This window comes from Pinus tabuliformis, chromosome 3_1, assembly GCF_031772625.1.
Source record: "Pinus tabuliformis cultivar Carrire ecotype Pingquan chromosome 3_1, CPIR1, whole genome shotgun sequence".
In the NCBI taxonomy this organism is placed as follows: Eukaryota; Viridiplantae; Streptophyta; class Pinopsida; order Pinales; family Pinaceae; genus Pinus; species Pinus tabuliformis.
Window position 1 is genome coordinate 439,004,854 of NC_142301.1, and position 15,810 is coordinate 439,020,663.

Genomic DNA, 15,810 nt, shown 5'->3' on the forward strand with positions numbered 1-15,810 from the left:
AGACCAAGGATGAGGTCTTCAATCATTTCAGAGAGTTTAAAGCTCTCGTGGAGAATGCGACAGGGAAGAAGATCAAGGTGCTTCGCTCAGATAATGGTGGAGAATATATTGATAAGACTTCACAGATTTCTGGGCAAAGGAAGGCATCAAGAGAGAATGGAAAACTCCATATAATCAACAACAGAATGGTGTAGTGGAGCGGAAAAACAAAACCATTGTTGGAGCTACAAAGGCTATGTTATATGACCAGTATCTACCCAGATTTATGTGGGTAGAAGCATGTAACACGACAGTGTATATTCAAAACAAGACTCCTCATAGAGCATTGGGGAAGAAAACACCAGTAGTCTTCACAGGGAAGAAGTTAGAAGTCAGCCACCTCAAAATTTTTGGCAGCATTGCTTATTGTCACGTGCCAGATGATAAAAGGAACAAACTGGATCAGACTGCAGAGAAGGGGTTTTCGTTGGGTACAACAAAACCTAAAAGGCATTTAGAATCTACATTCCTAGCAGTAGGAAGATAGTAGTAAGGTGAGACGTGCAGTTCATGGAGGACCACGCTTTTAAGAGGTCTCGTGGGATACCTGCAGGTGATCAGAATTAGTTAGGAGAAGCTCCTTTAGTCCAGCGGTAGGGGCAGCCAGTGGGACAAGCAGGGGGACAGTCACAAGGGCCAAGCATTGTGACTAGTACCAGTGTTTCCTCAAGTGCAGGAAATGCGGGGAGTTCTCAGCAGATGGAGTAGTAGAGAGGATGAGAAGGAGTTGGCAGAACCTCCCATGACTGGTGGTCGAGCCAGCAAAGAGGTTCGTCAGACATTAAGAGATGCAGAGGAGTTTATTGGAACTCTTAGGACAAGCAAGAGACAGCGCAGACAACCTGACAGGTACCAAGCATTGGTAGCTCAAGTTGCAAAACCTTCCAGCTTTCAGGAGGCCGCACAACATCAGGTGTGGATAGATGCCATGGTAGAAGAGTATAGCTCTATCATGACAAATGATGTTTGGGAGGTAGTGCCCATGCCAGAAGACAGATCAGTTTTCGGTTGGAGGTGGATCTATAAGATCAAATATGCGACAGACGACAGTGTGGAAAAGCACAAGGCTAGGTGCGTGGAAAAAGGGTGTGCACAAAAGGAAGATAGAGATTATGAGGAAACCTTCGCCCCAGTTGCCAGATACACTTCTATCCAGTCAGTTATATCTCTAGCAGCTCAAATGGGAGGGCAGATTCACCAGATGGATGTCAAGACAACCTTCTTGAATGGAGTGATAGAGGAGGAAGTGTACATAGAACAGCCAAAGGGCTTTGAGACTCAGGAGAGGCGCACGCATGTGTGAAAATTGAAGAAGGCTCTATATGGGCTCAAGCAGGCTCCCAGGCATGGTATGGTAGAATTGACACCTACTTACAACTGATGGGGTTCGTCAAGAGTGACGCGGATCCCAACCTTTACTATTTGATGGTAGAGGATGAGCCTCTCATTCTAGTTTTGTATGTGGATAATCTATTCTTGATAGAATCATCACGACTCATAGAGGATTGCAAGAGGAACCTGGCAACAGAATTTGACATGAAGGATTTGGGGTTGATGCACTATTTCCTAGGATTGGTATGGCAAAAGGATGGGTAGATCTTCCTTGGGCAAGGAGGATATGCTATAGATATTTTGAACAGGTTCAAAATGCAAGATTCTGCGTGGCCAGGAGGGCTGACGCAGTTGGCTAAGGGAGCTATTTTGCTGGTGTCAGGATTGTGCAGAGCCAAGAGGCTCAATCCTTCAGTTGTTGGGGCGAAGGAAGTTGTGGGAAGTTTGCGGGAGCAAAGATAGTGGGGTACTGTGGTTAGAACAGTACCTAATAGGGCAAGACCAAGGTAGAGGGAGTTGTTGCCGAGGCGAATTTCTAGCCAAGGAATCTGGATCAGTGTTGTAGTTGCACAAACGATCGGAGAGGAGCAACTTGACAGTTGGCAGAAGGATTTCCAGGAGGGAAATCGAGACTTAGAGGGAGTCCAGAAGAGAACTTCCAGACGGGAAGTAGAGAGACTCGGAGGAGTTGAACCGAGAACTTCCAGACGGGGAGTAGAGGGACTCAACAGGAGTCGAACAGAGAACTTCCAGGCGGGAAGTAGAGAGACTCAGAGGAGTCGACAAAGAAGAGCAGCGAGATGGCCATGAATAGGCTGAGAGATCAGGACAGGTTGGACGAAGCATCCAACTTTGTGGTCTGGAAGGCCAGGATCTTGTCCATTCTAAACAAACATTGTATCAAGGGCTTCGCCTTGAGAGTGATCGCTATCCCAGTTGACCCAGTAGCTAATGAAAGGTACGAGGAGGCAACGGCTAAGGCAAAGTGTATCATCCTTGATGGGGTCAAGGATCATGTGGTCCCACATATTGCCAAGAAGGAAACGGCAAAGGAGATGTGGGACACTTTGAAGACATTGTACCAGCATACTTCCGTGCAAAGGAAGATGCTCTTGGAGAATCAGCTAAGGTCATACCAGATGCAGAAGGGAGAGCAGATAGATGTCTTCCTCGGTTGGTTGAAGGAGATCCGTGACCAATTGACTTCCATAGGGGCCACGCCGGATCAGGAGTTGATGGTAAGGACCGCACTCAACGCAGTCTTCGAGGATTGGGAGACATTTGTCCAGAGCATACTGGGCAGGACAAGTCTTCCAGATTGGGAAGAACTGTGGGCGGCTCTTCGTCAAGAAGAGATCAGATGGTTGACCAAGGCAGGAAGTAGCAACAAAGGGGTCAGGATCAAGAAGGAAGAGGAAGAGGATGCGGCTCTAGCATCTGCGGGAAAGCAGGAGAAGAGGAAGAAGAAGGACCTCTCCAAGGTCAAGTGCTTCCATTATGGGGAATTGGGTCACTATGCGAACCAGTGTCCAAGGAAGAAGAGTAAGGGAGAGGCTTCTGACTCGAAGGCAGTGCCAGCGAGGGCGGAGAAAGAAGTCGAGGAGGATGATGATTGTGCCATGAGTGTTCATGCGCCACTTGAGAAGAAGTGGGGGACATCGAGCTGTAGTGAAGAGGACTACAAGCGATGAGGGGCAGGATCCTTGAGGTACCCAACCTCTTGGATTATACCTTGCTATGGGAGCCCCGAAGAAGAATAGCGGGACTGGTGGATGTAGGTAGAGACGGATGCGAATGAAGTGGCAGAGAATGCTATAGTGCAGGAGTCCCTGAGAAGCCTAAGGCTAGCAGGCTGCAACAGTGCGAGAGGCATGGGAGCGTTGCAACAGTGCAGGATGGCACAGAGAGGTTTGCAACGGTGCGAGATGCAGGGAGTTGTTGCAGCAGCACAAAGGTCAGTAGAGGGAGCACTTGTTAGCGGCAGAGAGAGCTTCAACATCGAGAGTGTTTCTAGCCTGACAGGGATGTCAAAGGTTGGGTGGATCAGTTACTTACTTCTTAGTAACTGAGTTGCAGTGCAGTAGCACGATGCAGCATGATGAGAGGGGAATGCAGTGCAAATGCAGTATTGGGAGGATGGACCAGCAGCAACACGAATGCAGAGGGAGCTGTTGTACAGATGCAGCAGTGGCAGTGGTAGGGCTATGGGTAGTAGTACAGGATGCAACAGTGTAGAGGATGTTGGGTGGGGAGGCCTAGCATCAGCACAGGTATCGGTGCTAGATAATCAGAGTGATGTTTAGTGAGAAGTATTACTAGAGCACAGTCCTTGCTAAGAGGGAGTGTTGATTTGTGGTAGCATCGGATGTGCTCTAGCAGTGAAAATTAGTAGAGAGGCTAAAGCACATGAGATCTCCAAGACCCAGAAATGGTTTGGACAGATTATACCCAGTTTGGGAGATATTAAAATAATTAATATTTTTAATGGAGTTCCTAAGTCTAAACTTAGGAAAAATAAAATATTAATGGGTATTAATATAAAACTGGGTTAGAAGGTTCCAAAAGTCATGGATCAAGCCAAATCCAATCTTAGCCGTTGATTAGAGATGTAATCTCGGCCATTGAAGGACCAAGAAGAAAAGTATAAGAAGAGGCTTGAGGGTCAGTTGGAAGATACACTAGAGTGATCAGTGATTCATTTTGCTAGAGTGGGGTTGCTAAGCAAAGTTGAATCAATGATCAACAGCGAGGGGCAGTGAGTACGAGGCAGAGAGGCAGAGACAATATTGAGAGACCAACGCAAAAGCAGAGAGAGCGAGAGCAGTAGCCAATCCAGGCTACGCAAAGCCCAACAGAGACAGTGCAGAGGCCAGAGGGACTGCGTCATCCACGCAGAGGCTACTGGAGTGATGCAGAGGGTCCCAAAGGCTGCGCAGTGCCTCAGAGGGCTGACGCAGAGGGTCCTGGGGTTGACGCAAGTCAGCAGGAGGTTGACGCAGAGGCCAAAAGGGTTAGCGCTAAGCTTCAGATGTGCCAGAGAGGGTTTCATGGGACAGGTTTTCTGAATACCTGTTTCCGAATATAGAGGTATTGTTGTCGTGTATTTTTCTCTATCGGGTGAGCCAGTTAGGCACTCAATTGTACTCAGAAAGACTACATAATAATATAACCCTCTGAATAGCTACACCGATTTTCCCGCATTGGGTTTTTCCTAGGACATTTGTCCAAAAATAATGGTGTCACTTGTCTGCTTGTTTTCTTTCAGTTGATGATTTGTAGATGTTGTGATTGTATTGTGTTTATTTCGGTATTTAAATGTCTTAAATAACTTGTTCAGAACTTACAAATAGAAGAAATAAACCAATAGAATATAAATTAATTTTCTAACAGATAGACTTAGAAAATTCAATAAGGACAATTGTCGAAAAATAACTATGTCAATTTATTGTGTGTGTTAGAATTTCTCAGTGTTAAGTATTTTATTTTCTGCAGTATTTTTATGGTGAAAATTGTAGTTGTGATTTTATTTGTTATTTGTCGTAGCAAATAAACTGTATAATTAACTTTTGAGTTAGAAGAATGATTTCTAGTAGTTGCAATAGATAAAATTTCACACCAGCAACCCCTGGAAGACACCACTCGCTGATGACATGCCATTATATCTCTGCGACTTGCATCATTCATATGCTTCTCACCCATCCGACAAAAGCACATGGATGAAGGTGGGCTTCCAATCAAAAGGCACCTTATTCATTTTGCAATCGAGTGCTTGTGATTGTTTATATCTGGGCATTTGATATGGATTATGAGGTGACCTTGAAGAAAGAGGGGTTTTGGCTGTGATCTTTTTCTCTCACCTTAAATGGAGGGTTAATCTTTGATCCTAGTCCAGTGGGACCTCCCCTAATGGCCCAATGGGTATAGGAGGGGCACTACTTGGGAAGCCCTGATTGAGATAGTGTAGTTCCATCTATCCCTATGTCATACTTAACACTTTCCATCATACATTACAAGCCCTTATCTCACATCCATTCTTTGAGTTCAACTGACCATTAGTTCTTTGGGATTTGGCACTCATACATTCACATACTTAGGTAGGGCCCAAAACTCTGCCCTAGGAGGTTGATGTAGCTAAAATAAAAGGAAAGAGCATATCATGGCCACAAGAAAAATAAAAGAAAGAATATTGAATTGCAAAAGACGGTCGGGATATACACATCAGCACGTGGACAAAAGCCTAGAATGAGCTCTACCTCACTCATTATGGCCATCACTTGGTTCTTGAGCACATGTTGCTCCATTACATCATAGAAAGGAACCCTTGCATGTCCCAACCACGATGACTGATACACTGACCCATCACTAATGGGTAATACAACTGCTATATATCATCCAAAGCAAGCTCTAACCCTTTGATCTAAGAGCAGTAATACAAAGAAAAATCAAACAAAATTAAAAGGTGCACAAGAGGGGTGGAAAAACAACAGTCGATTTGGTAACTCATGCATCCAAAATTGCTCCCTCCTCACACATATACACTCAGGATGTGGAGCCCCATCATGCTGGTCCCTTTGACCATGGCACTTGGCCAAAAAGTCTTATCCCCTCCATACCATCATTATTATTCACTAACACCTATTGATTGAAGGATGAACTAAGGAAATGTTACTAACCCTTAAGGGCTGGAAACACCCAATAGGGTTTTCCTTTAGCCACTCCTACCAAGGGAGGAAACACGGCTCCGAGCTCAAGGCTCTTATTTTGGAAGGGAATCCTTGTTTGAAGTATTAAATAGCCCATTATATTCAAACTTGGTTCACTTAGATGCGTTACCTGCTCAATTGTACTTAGCGGAATAAGGAGGACTCCATTGCCCAATGGAGAAGGAACCAATCAAAATTTGCAAGACAAGAAGTCCAGTAGGGCAATCTTGCCCCTTTCTTTCTTTCTCTTCTTTTATCTTCTTCTCTCATTTTTTCTATGCAAATTTCATAACCCCATGGGGATTTGTAAAAATGACACTAGCATGATGAACTTATGTAACAGACTTAGACCCTTGGGACCTGGTTACTAAGGAAGTTGTTCCAGAGTGTTTTTTCATTTAATTAATTATTTCTTTTTAGGGGTAAATAATTAAATGAGTTTTTTTATTCACAATGTCCAAAGTTGGAGTGCGTTTTAATAATTGGGCTTTGAGTGTGTTTTCTAAGCCTAGGGTCAATGTATATTACCATGCTAGGCATTATCTTGAGTCTCATGGAATAGCAGTAGCTTTAAGTAGGATTTTTTAATAATTAAAAATTCCCGCAAAACGAGAATTTTTAATTAATTTTTATGTAAAAAATAAAAAAGTGGTACTATGAAGACTCATATGGAATGTGGGTACTTGATTTTCATGCTCAGAGCACCAACCTTGCCCTAGTACCTACTTTGGGGTGGAAAATATTAATTTTATTGCATGAAAAATCACTTTTACTCATAAAAGTGAGAAAAAAACATGAAAAATCAGAATTAAATAATTGGGGACATGTTGGAAACATGTCTTTCGTTAACTAAGTCTCTCATTCACTTGAAGTGGAGTGACAAGTAAATCAAGAACAAGTTGGACCACGAGTTTGGAGCTCAAGTCAAGGGCCAAGTGGGAGCTCGAATTGGCTGCCATAGAGGGCCGAGTTAACTCACAAGTTGTCACAGGTCAAGTTGGTTTATTAAATGAAGGACGAGTTAGGTGTTGAGTAAGGATTAGTTGAGGGTGAGTTTAGTAGGGCATGTGGCAAAGCCACTCCCACTCAAGCCTACGCTTGTCTCCTCCCTTGCCTATGCATCACTACACATGGCCTACGTAGCCCTCTTTAGCAGCTATGCATTGCACACTTTGGAAACTCGTCCTCTCTCTTAGCAGCTCATCCTTGCCACTTGTAACTCGTTCTTTTTCATTTGGATCTTCATCCATTCTCTTATAAATTAGAGTGCTTGCCTCATGTGCAAGGTAGTGTTGGAAGCTAGAGAGCTTGGGGGGCTTATGGTGTTGTGACTTATGTGATTTGCTTGGAGGTAAAGTTTTGATAGTTTGCATTATTGAATGGAAATTTACATGTGTTTCTCGGTTGAATAACATGTTTACTCATTTTCATTATGCAAGCTACACCTATGATAGCTATTCTCTTGGCAAGATCCTAAACTTTGCAGGTGATTCTAGTTTTGAAGATTGGGGACATCCTCAGTTGGAGCATCCATCTTCTAACAAAAACGAAGCATTATTCCAATTTGACATCAAGTGTCTCCAAGTGCCTTGAAAGCCCCAAAACTCTCTCTTCTTTCCTCATACAAAGTTCTAAAACTTTCCTCAATATCTATTTTGGTTCGATTTCTAAGAGTTTCACTAATAAATCTAGCATTGAAGGCTTCTTATTTGTTGTTGTCCTAACATTAGTAACATCAGCTAAGAAAAAGCCAAGTTATCTTGGCTTTTCCTTGGCTTTTTAGTATAGGAACTTGTATATTTTAATCTAAATTTTACCTAGAATATTTCTGGGTTTTTGTAGTAAAAAAATTTTATTGTTCCAAAGTGATTTTGGGCACTTTTCACGTGGATTTGCTTTCTGTTTTTTAGAAGGTCAGCAATTTTACAAGGGGAGGTCCTGGCGAAATTTGAGCAAAATTGAAGATCTAAAGCACCTGAAGGAGACCTATAACCATCTACCTTGTAAAACAATCATTTCTTACACCATTGTAACTTCACGAAACCATTTTTTTCCCTTTATTGACAAGGGATACCATCACTACTAAGCATTGTAATATTATGAGCAAATAGACAGCACTGGGCACATCTTAGGGAAGAGAAGACTGCAAGACAAATGTGGAATAAGAACTTTTACAACTTCCAACATATTTTTTTTTTCCAAGATAGAAGTGGAGAGCAGCACTCTAAGCCGCTCTTTGAAGACCTGTGGTTATGCAAGTGGAAGGCCTGTACCTTCTAGTTTGTTCTTAGACTTACAGCTACCCACATTACCTGGTCAGTGGTCACTAAGGTGTAGAGTGACTAGTGAAGGTATTAAAAGAGATTTTAGTAAGACAGATTTCACTATTTCATGCATGACTTAGTGACCTAGACATGTGCTAAGTCCCATATTTTTATAAATTATATTATATCTGCTAATATATGGATCTATATCAATAAGGAAAACCATAATGAGCCATATTACAGAATTCAGCACTCTTGAGTTGTGCCTCCCATGTTTTGAAAAAGTTCCTTACCACTTCATATCATTTTCTATTCATTAGTTAGACACCTGACCTAAGATTCACACGAATATCGATGCACTTTAGACCAATTACTGAGTTCCCCTTCAAGATGATGCATGGCTTGTCTAAAATGTTAATGGCAATCTTCATTAAAAAATAGTACTTTCTTTGTAATTTTTCTTTTTGAAGTCATTCTTTCCCTAAAGTCCTATCTCTTTGAATTAAATGCATGTTACATACAGAAAGTGGTCCATTGGACTTCATTCATGCAGATTCAGCTTTTATATGCTGAACATTACATGATTTCTATGCTTACTAGAATAAATTTGGCAAATTTTAATCAGTAAAACTACAAACCTGGGTGAAGATTCCCTTTGCTTTGGAGACACGAATGCGAGTTGCAATTTCTTTGGGGGCAAAACTATCTGCTATTGATACAACTACATACCCTGCAAGAACCAATGCAAAGTATACAACAACTGCATCTACAGTCATGGGCATGTCTATTGCAACTGCATCACCCTTTGTGAACACCATATCAAGTGCATTTGCAACTTTCCTGCAAGCCATGCACAGAACAAACATATAGATTATAGAGCCAACTTTCCTATTAATTCAAGCTGGATATATAAAGTTGTATTTTCTTGGCTGGGTTTCTATGCATTGATTTATCTTTTAGTTGTTACTTTCTTATAAATAGCTTTTTGACTTAATTTTTGGCAATATTGTTGATAAATAGACAAGCAAAGGAATCATTTATATTAAGCCATTTGTGTGTTGCGAATAGGAAAGGGTGATTTAAAATATAGACTGAATGTCTGAATAATGAATTGACAAAAATAGAGAGGGACTTCCTATGAAAAGTGTAGAAGTAAATTAGTAATATTAACATCACACAAGATTACCCATTGCAGAATAAATGATTGGACAAGGTGTTTACAAAACAGGACACTCACATTACTCTAGCACGTAATTCTCTTACTGTCATCTTATTCACAGGATCCTCATCACGACCTTCCTCTCTCCAAATAATAGCTATGCTGTCATCCGTTTTCTTTATACTCTCCTTTGGTAAGATGCATCCTTCAGCAACATTTAAAACTGACCCTGGAAGCCATAACCCAGCAGGCTGGGACTTATCACTTTTATCAAGGATACATCTTGGACTTTCATGGAAAATGATGGATAACTCCTTCAAAACAAGGGACCAGTAAACCTGCAAGAAGCTATTTTCAAATTTGAAATATGCAATGTAGGTCTGCACTGAAAATATTGTTGAGAGACCAAAGATAACATTTGGGCCAAATTCACTATACTAAGGTAACCAGTATGCCCATCATTTTTGCCCCCAGTGAAACTCCATATTCAGTATCTTGTCTTTATGTTTGCTGATTTCAAACACCCACATTAAAATCATTACTATTCAAGAAGTCAACACAAACCTCTGGGTTGTCTACAGAGAACTGTTGAAATAATGAAAAACTTGTGATAGGATTATCATAAGACGATCCCAAAAGCCCTGGTCCATGAATCTCCATTAAACGTCCTATATTTGTAAGTCTGGCTGATTCTCTACAGTTGACAACAGACAATGTAACCATGTTAAAATGTGCATGCCAATATCAAAGGAATTTAACATGAGGATTCAACAACATTCAACAGATCGACTAGACAATCAATATAAGTGCTCCTAAAAGTGGAAAAATCACCAAGCACACTCCATATATTGATCACTTTTTGAAGACCATTTCAGGCATGCTTTCAAATAAAATCAGACGAAACAAATCAATAAATCTCTCTACCTCCAAAACTTTGGAGCACATAGTGTGTGCTATTGTTAAGGTAGAGTCAATTACTTAGTGCATGCACTTCATGTACCATGATCTTTCTTGATTTATGGCTGAATTTTCCGAACTACCGAAGGAACCTCAGAATTCATATTCAGTACTGTAACTTCACCCTTTTATTATGCCTCTTTGAATCTTTTTCATATTAGCAAAATTAAAATAGAGTGTCTAAGGAGATTGCTCAGAAGGTCCAAATCAGTCTGTTACAGACAGACAGAGATTTAGTACAATTTTTTCTGCTATCCTTGCCCAGTGGCCTATGGGTATGGGAAGTCATGACAGATTCCCAGTTTCTTTGGATGCTAGTAAACATCATTTGGTAAATTAATAGAAGAATTGCAGTATAAAATTATTTTTGGAATATAACACTGACTTCTACTGTTTGGGTAGTTCTAAATGTTATTTACAATCAGGCTGGTCTATCATCCTATTTGAATGCCTCTTCAAGTGCAAGGATGTAGCAGGAACCACTGGCTGAAGAACTGCCTATGTGTGAGAACTTGAATGCATCATTTGTTTGAATGCCTCATTAAATGAAAAGCGCACAACATTTTCTCAAAAAGTTGCAATATTTCTGCCTATACTCCTGCATATTTTTAACCTTTGCCACTGGATTTAATATTTTAGCGTACTAAATGTTACCCCTCATATAGCATAAGGTTGTCCCAGGTTGAAGGCCCTGCTTAAGCAGGTTGCATTTTGAGGCTTTTTGGCTTTGGAACCAAGGTATCGATGCCTTGATTCATGTAATGGCTTATCACTTTTGTTGGCATCATCAATCCATATTTCAGATGCTTGCATATGGATCTTGATTAAGCACTAGTCTTGATGAAGATTTTGCATTCATGTTCACTCATTTGTTGACCCCTAGCACATGCATGTATAGGTAAACCCATCAACTAAGGGTTTTTGTTAATTATTGTGATTTAATATGTGATCTGGCTGTTCATTGAGGAAGTGCATTGGTTTTCATAGCATGCTATGCATTGACATGGGTTCTTACACATGTTGGAGGGGAATGTGAAAATTTCATCTATCACAGTAACTGGAAATTATTTTCCTAATTGTTAATTTATTTAACAATTTATATGGAGTTCGCTATGAAAAATACCAAATAATTCACATTGTGATTTTGACAAATAAATACTACGGAAGAAAATAGCATTGGAAACTGAGAAAATCTAGCACACACACACATAAAATTTACACAGTTATTTTTGGACAAATGTCCCCGGAAAAACCCAATGTGGGAAAACTGGTGCAACAGTGAGGGTTTTTATTATTATGCAACAACGAAATTTTGAGTACAATCTATGGATGCCCAACTGGCAATCCAAACAGTAAGAAATCTAGCCAAAATTATCTAAGGTAATTACCCTTCTTCCACAAGCAACCACGACACAACTTTCCTTCAGAAACTCGTCCTCCTGCAACCCTTATGCTAGCCTCTGCGCAGTGCTTGCGCAGACCCTATTATGTCTAGCCCAAAACCGTCTCTGATGAAGTCGTTCCACCTGTCTCTGTTGAGGAAATCATTTCTCCGGCACTCTGGAACCTCTGGCTGACCTCTGGAACTGAAAACGATTTTTCCTCCAGCTAAATCAAGTTGCTCTTCTGAAGCAATTGCGCAATCCTCTGCGTTGCCCCACCAGGAATAACTCGGCCTCTTGCTGCAGCCTCTCCAAGTCTAGAAAACTTCCTTCGGATCACTGTCTTTGTCCCTCACTATCTCTGCTTTGATCTTTGGCTCTCCGGCAACTACTGCTGCTCTCTGGAAATCGATTTGCCAAGGAAATTGAACTGCTGAAGTGTCTTCTCCAAGTGCCCATCGACTTCTTCTTATAATCCTCAGTTGGAGCACCAACGGCCAAGATTAAAACTTAATCAAGGGTTAGGATCATCTTGAAGTCAATCCGTGTGAGTTTCTAGATTATTCTCACCTTGACTTAATTAATTCTGATTAATTAACCATATTCCCTAAGTTTAGACTTGGGAAATATTTAAAAAATCACTAATAATCTAATTAATCCATCTCTAGGTGGAATTTTGGAGAAACGATTTCTGAGTTGTGGAAGTCTCATGTATTCTAACCTCTCCACAAAATTTCGCGGTTAAAACACATACGATGCTACAAAAACTAGCAGGGAACACTCATCAACTTAGGTTTCATAGGTCTTGAATATAATTATATGAACTTCTACACCCTTTGGCACTCTTTTATATGCCACTTACATTGGGATGTGTGTTGCTGTAATTGGAAAGTTGAGAAATGATTTGGCAAAGTTCCTTACACTAGAAGCTTCCAAAATTCAGATTGGTTGATCATCTTATGGTGGATATTTGTTTGAGAAGCATTGCACTCTAGAGCGCTTGACTTCTCCGTGATGAAGTGCTAGAGATTGTTAGAGGTTTTCTTGAGGAGCCCTCTACATGTGCACATTCTTTAGAGTGTCCTTTTTCTTCCACCCTTGGTTTTGGAGGTGTTGATGATATTAGCACATGACTTTTTACACCCTTTCACACTAGATTAGTGGAATGCTCCACTTTAATTACACACTCTACTAGGTTGCTCCACCTTTTGGTTCTTTGTTTGAGGGAAATTATGGTATTACACATGAAATTTGACCCTTTTTTAGGAGCGTTCCACTTGTTTTGTGCACATTCCTAGAGCGCCCATTCTCCAATGGTTGTATTGTTGGACTATTCCTTAGAGATTTGAGCATAAGGGAAATCCATTTTGCACATATTCCTAGGTCACTCAACTTACAACGACTACATTGGTTGACCTTTTCTTTGGTGGTTGGGGAATTTATGGAGAAGTGATCCACTCATGCACATTGTTCTAGAGTGACCTAACCACTTTTACTATTTTGAGCATGTCTTCAGTACTTTGAGGTGGTTAACTCCATGTTTTGAGGGATTACTCCTCAATTATGGCAACTTGGCACTGTTATAGATATAGGAATAACTACCTTGCACATTTATCAACGGAGGCCACTTTGTGAGGACTATTTTATTGTGTTACCAAATCTGCAGGGTCTTGATGTTGGATCCACAAATCCGTGCATAAGGTTCAGATATAGATATGGATCCGCCACATAAATGGACCCTTCAAACTTACAAATGGATCCCATGCTATTGAAATGGATCTTGTGCCAGCTAGCCCTTACAAGCCAGATCCCAAGCAAATAAAATTAGAGTTTTATTTATTTTTTCTAATTCCTTTAAAGATTTTTGCCACCTATTTGAAACCCAAAAAAGCAACTATTCTATTTTTAATTTTATACTTTTAGTTGCATTATTTATTATTAATTTGTAGGTTGTATAACTATATAAGCAATGTTCCACAGGAACACGTCCAGATGGTGGAGTGTGTGCACCCCACATTTCCCACACACCTGGGATGGGAGGACGCCTAGTGAAACATTTCCCCATGCCCCCCTTTTTGGGGAAACTCAAGGAGACACAAGGGGAAATGTTTCCCTAATGTAGGAGATGTGTTTTCCCAAAAGGGGGGCTTGTGCCCCACTCCACCTCAGGAAGGGTTGGGTGTCTCCCTTGAATATTGCTTGAAAACAATAATTTATAAGTGGGGAAGCCTAATATTCAACCCTAGCGCCCTACTAATGCTATGTAATTAATGATAATCTTAAATTCTTAAGATATAAGTGACATTTTCATCCTATTATTTAAATTTTTAACATTACCATTAATTGAGTAGGATGTTTGAGAGTGGTTCTAACCTCATTGGATTCCATATGGAGAAAGTAGAATTTTAGATCTCACTCAAAATCCAACAAACTTAACAATCTTCAAGATTTCAAGATTTGGGGGATTGCAATGTTTTCATTGATTCTATCACGTCTGAGGGCATGGAACTAGCATTAATTAATGTGAAAATTCCAACCACTAAAGGAACCCCTACTGTGGCAAATCTGAATCTACTTCACCTACTTGATTTTTAAATCACATTCATCAAGTTATTCTTTTGAACACTGAAGCAAATTACTTCTGCAACCTACACTAATTAAATATTTGATCTCATGAAACAGAAAGCAGAGCAAAGAACAAGATACATAGGACACACTTATTTTTGGACACAATAGTCCCCGGAAAAACCCAATGCAGGAAAACCGGTGCAACAGTTCTGAGGGTTTATTATTATGCAGGAGAAATATCTGAATGCAAATCTAGGATGCTCATCTAACAATCCTTTACAGAGAAAACACTGGTGGAAAATCTGAGTGAGTTTACCTCACTTCACCCAGCATAATTCCGGCTAATCCGACACAAGACTGGCTAAGCCCTAGCTATTTCTGCACTGGCCCTGCGTAAGCCCTACGTCAACTTCGCTTCCTTATGCGTCAGCTCTCCCGGCAGTTCTGACTGTTCCGACAATGCTAGATTCTGCGTGACAGGCAGCTTTTCTACTTTGTGCTAGCCCTTCTAGCTCTGCGTGGGCCCAGACTGGCCTAGCATTAGCCTTTCCTGGCTACTACACTGCCTCTCTGCAAGCTCTCTCCGCCTCTCTGTCAGTATTCTCCAGAAAGTCCTTCTCCCGAATTCTCACTGCCCCTCTATTGCTGAATGATCACTTAGTTCGAATTTCTCAGCTTCCTAGCCCTAGAAATTGAACTCCAGATCAATTCTCTGTGTGTGTGTGTGTTTCCAAATGAACCCCAAGCCTCCATTTTATACTTTTCCCGTTGAGTCTTCAACGACCGAGATTAAGTCTCTAATCAACGACTAAAATTAAAACATGACTTAATCTGCCTTCTAGATCATTCTCACTCATATTTTGATTAATACCCATTAATATTTTAATTTCCCTAAGTTTAGACTTAGGAACTCCATTAAAAATATTAATTATTTTAATAAAATACAATCCAGGTGGAATTTCACCAAACGGTTTTTGGGTTCTTTAGAACTCATGTGCCTTAGCCTTTCCACCAATTTTCAAGGCTAGAGCACTTCCGATGCTACCAAAAACTAACAATTAAGAGAACCAAGCCCCCTATGTACCTCGATGTTGGTGGCATTGATTATTGAACTCCTTTGTCATGACCCTAGTAAAACTTTATCTATCACTCAAATAAAATATCAATTTGACATGTTAAGTTTTTTCCAACTTATTTTAATGCTAAGAGGATTATATTGTTGATGAGGATCCCAATATATGCAATGATTTTGATGATATGTGGGTACTTGTTGTTACATGAAATTTTTTGGACTATGGAGCAATGCTGCATTAATCGTTATCGAGATAATATCTGCGCGAGGAAAAAATCGGAAAAAATCGTAATTATCGGGAAATAATTTGGAAAAAATCGTTCGGTACAAAAAT

At 40.6% G+C, this 15,810-nt stretch overlaps 1 protein-coding gene across 2 annotated transcripts in view; it reads right to left on the reverse strand.

Annotated features, from left to right (window-relative positions):
- LOC149187643 (putative CoA ligase CCL12) overlaps positions 1-15,810 on the reverse strand; it is a 278,936-nt gene that overhangs the window by 169,469 nt on the left and 93,657 nt on the right. For both annotated transcript variants that reach the window (XM_089411419.1, XM_089411418.1), the window contains 3 exons: positions 10,062-10,191; positions 9,576-9,835; positions 8,977-9,178 (listed from right to left, as the gene is read on the reverse strand). In XM_089411419.1, the coding sequence (XP_089267545.1) occupies positions 8,977-9,178; positions 9,576-9,835; positions 10,062-10,191 (592 nt within the window). The remainder of the gene's footprint in view (positions 1-8,976; positions 9,179-9,575; positions 9,836-10,061; positions 10,192-15,810) is intronic.